At 40.7% G+C, this 3,078-nt stretch overlaps 1 protein-coding gene and 1 long non-coding RNA gene across 2 annotated transcripts; both read right to left on the bottom strand.

The window, feature by feature from the left end:
• Positions 1–477: 477 nt before the first annotated feature.
• On the bottom strand, positions 478–1,386 carry LOC119333250. Its single transcript, XM_037606211.1, has 3 exons — positions 1,224–1,386; positions 779–1,142; positions 478–691 (listed from the first exon to the last, which is right to left on the bottom strand). Exons 1-3 carry the CDS (start codon positions 1,384–1,386, stop codon positions 478–480), a joined length of 741 nt encoding a protein of 246 aa, XP_037462108.1.
• Positions 1,387–1,407: 21 nt separating this feature from the next.
• Positions 1,408–2,276, bottom strand: LOC119329135. Its single transcript, XR_005159311.1, has 4 exons — positions 2,143–2,276; positions 1,843–2,040; positions 1,557–1,752; positions 1,408–1,473 (listed from the first exon to the last, which is right to left on the bottom strand). It is a non-coding gene; the product is annotated as an uncharacterized LOC119329135 (long non-coding RNA).
• Positions 2,277–3,078: the final 802 nt, after the last annotated feature.

Raw genomic sequence — 3,078 nt, 5'->3', positions numbered from 1 at the left:
GTTGCTGTTTATGACAGCAATATACTTAAATGGATAAAGTGTCAACTAATACCTTGATATTTATTTCTTCCATCAAAATTGGGAAATCCCGGGTCCATCCTTTAGAGGTGCATGGCCAACTAGACAAAAAAGTTTCTACACATCTAAAAAATGCCACATGGATAGCTTGGCTTGTTTGCTCGTGGAATTTGTAATGGAGAGGTGCTGGGAAAATGAACTGCATTACAAGAATCAAAATAAAATAGTGACTCATGATAGTAATGTTTTCATAAGAAAAGTTTGATTGATTGGAACAAACAATATACGTGGATTACCATTCGACATTGGTCGATGTGTTTCTCCATGAGCAGTTCTGTTTACACTGAAATGACGAAAGTTGGGTCTATGTTGTGGATGACCATAGTCTGCAAAGGTTGGTGTTCATGACATAGGTAGTTATGGATAAAAAATGAACAAAGTAAACCAAAAAGAAAGTATTTAAGGGGAGGTATGGACCGTAAAGTCTTGCTCCATGAATTTCCGCCAAATTGCACCATCGTGGTTTTTTGAGTTGGTCCTTTCGATTTGTGCTATGCGCCGCAAAATTAGGGCACAACATTCATGACTGGTTGCCTCCTTGCCCATAATCTGCTCGCGTATAGTACTTCCCTTCAATAATAATAACCTAGGCATTGTGTGTTCGATCCATATCCTGATATGTGATGCACATACCAGATGAAGTTAATTGATGCAGTTGTACTAATAATATCTTAATTTGTTGTTCCTCAATTGTGATTACCTCGACAGGTTGGCAGCACTGTCATTGGATATGCAAACCGCAATGATTCTGCTTGAATCGGACTTAGAAGCCAGGAGCAAAAACTTGGTAGGACAAGGGTCTGGTGTAAACGACTTGCATGGTAATTGAGTGGGGTGTGGAATCTTCTCTGATAGTTGTGAAAACAAAACTCCAGACTTGTTAACGTAATCAGATAATATATTCGTAAAGAGTTGTTCATGATAGTAAACAAGGCTGATGAGGTCAGCAGACGAATCTGTGGGGAATGATGATTGGCATGGTGACAATGATAGATGGACTGGGTTGATGTGCTTAACGGAATTGCCTTGTTCATTGCTATTTTGCTTCTTGTTCTGACCTGAAACTGGGGAAGAGTTTTTATTACATGGGGGATGTTTGTTGACATTAAAAAAGTTTCTTAAAAACATTAAATTAGGGCACTTACCGATGTTTGTGCTGTCGTAATTACTGTCGCTCGTGTGTACATATACTCTCTTGCGAGCTTGATGGACATGTCCAGTTGAGCTTCCTGCTGGTAATTTGTTGACGGGGGAGTTATAAGAAGTAATACATGGGTGGAAATGTGTTTGATCAAGAGAAAACAACATCCAAAATGACGGGATATATACCTTCGGTGTCGGAAGTTTCGGCAGGCGGCATCTGTGCAAGTTCCCGACAATTGTTTTGGTTTGGGCCTACATTGTAAGTCAAACAATTTTTAGAAAATGCTATTAACTAAAAACAATGATAACTGCATAACATGCTAAGCATTGTGCACCTGCTGGTTGGTTATCTATCAATCGGCATGTATTTAGACCGGCTAGCTGACAACATATACATTTGCTTGCCAAACATGCAGCTAACTCGTCTAAAAGTTTCAGCATGTCCACTTGTGTTGTGTACCGTATCTCACTCATGTTAGCCCTAAGCCTGGTGTTGTGCTCTTTTAATATAATTCCAATAAATTCATCTGCCTGCAAACCAAAACGACGTCACGCGTGGAAAGAAGAATATGTTGCCATGTACTTGGGATGAACAATACACATTGCTAAATGTTGTGCTACCATATTTGGGTATTTCCGGCGCATTATGTTTGCAAACTCAACAGGTCCCATCATGCTGCGTGGCTTAAAGTTGTTTGCAGCACGAGCAGGGTGCTTTGATGATGAAGGGTCAGCAATCTCCTGTGTGGTACCTTTGGTAGGTGGTACATTTGTCTTAGAAACATTGTGGTGACAAGGTACATACTCCTTCAAACCAAACTGCATAAGAAGTATGACAACAAAGAAGTGAACAATTAAAACTATGAGGGACAAGCAGCGAAACAAAATTAATATAAATCATATATCTGAGATAATGATTACTTCGGAGCCAGCAAAAAAAACTTCTTGACCCTGATGGGATGTAATTGAGTCTATTGCCTTCCTAACTGACTCGTGATCGAAAACTTTCACACGTGGTAGGATATTCTGCTGGATGTGCTTGCTAGATGTTTCAATCTTGTCCAAAGCAATAACCTGTGCACGGCACATATGTGATTGACATGATAACTATAGATGATCATAATAATGCATTGTACTTGGAGAAGAAAGTGACATCCAACAATGTGGATTGTTGTGTTCCCATTGTCAACGTCGGTCTTGATTTTTCGCACACCTTTCATCAAACTGTCTTTGACAAGCCTACACCGGTTGTAGGAATTTATCTCCGACGGCACCACCAGTGCTGCCCAATAATCGACGCTAGTGTAGTCGTGCTTCGCGCATGGGTTCAAGACATGGCCGACTGAGAATATTACAAATGCTATCTTGAAGCATTCACACTCAACTTTGCTTGATTTCTCATCTATTGACTTAGATAAAATAAATTCAGCGGCCTTCAAACTATGCACGCCTTTTGTGCTGACGGTTGAAGCCAACCTGCTGAACTCTATACAAACTTCAGATAAGTCTGAGTGTCCTGGTGGGATGGTCCTGCTTCCTTGTGGCAGGCCAAATGCATCGTTTATTTCCTGGTCTGTAATGGGTATTTTCCTTGATTCGTCAAGTGCTAAAATGGATTCATCTGGATCTACCCGGACCATCAATGATGCACTGAATTTCAAATTCAGCTTGTGAGCTATTTTTAGATGCATTAGCCCTCGGAAACCAGTCTCCATAACAAGACCGCGCTTGAAGTTACTAAACTGGGAGACGACGCAACAGAACTTCTGAATAGATATCCGAGAGGTGAGAGTTGCATCGTTAAGATTATTCCTGGCTCCCTCTTCAACTGCAGCAGAAAGATGGGGGACTGCATCT

Source organism: Triticum dicoccoides, chromosome 7A (genome assembly GCF_002162155.2).
Source record: "Triticum dicoccoides isolate Atlit2015 ecotype Zavitan chromosome 7A, WEW_v2.0, whole genome shotgun sequence".
NCBI lineage: Eukaryota > Viridiplantae > Streptophyta > Magnoliopsida > Poales > Poaceae > Triticum > Triticum dicoccoides.
Note: the sequence above shows the minus strand (reverse complement) of the source record. Positions and strands in the feature narration are given on the sequence as shown.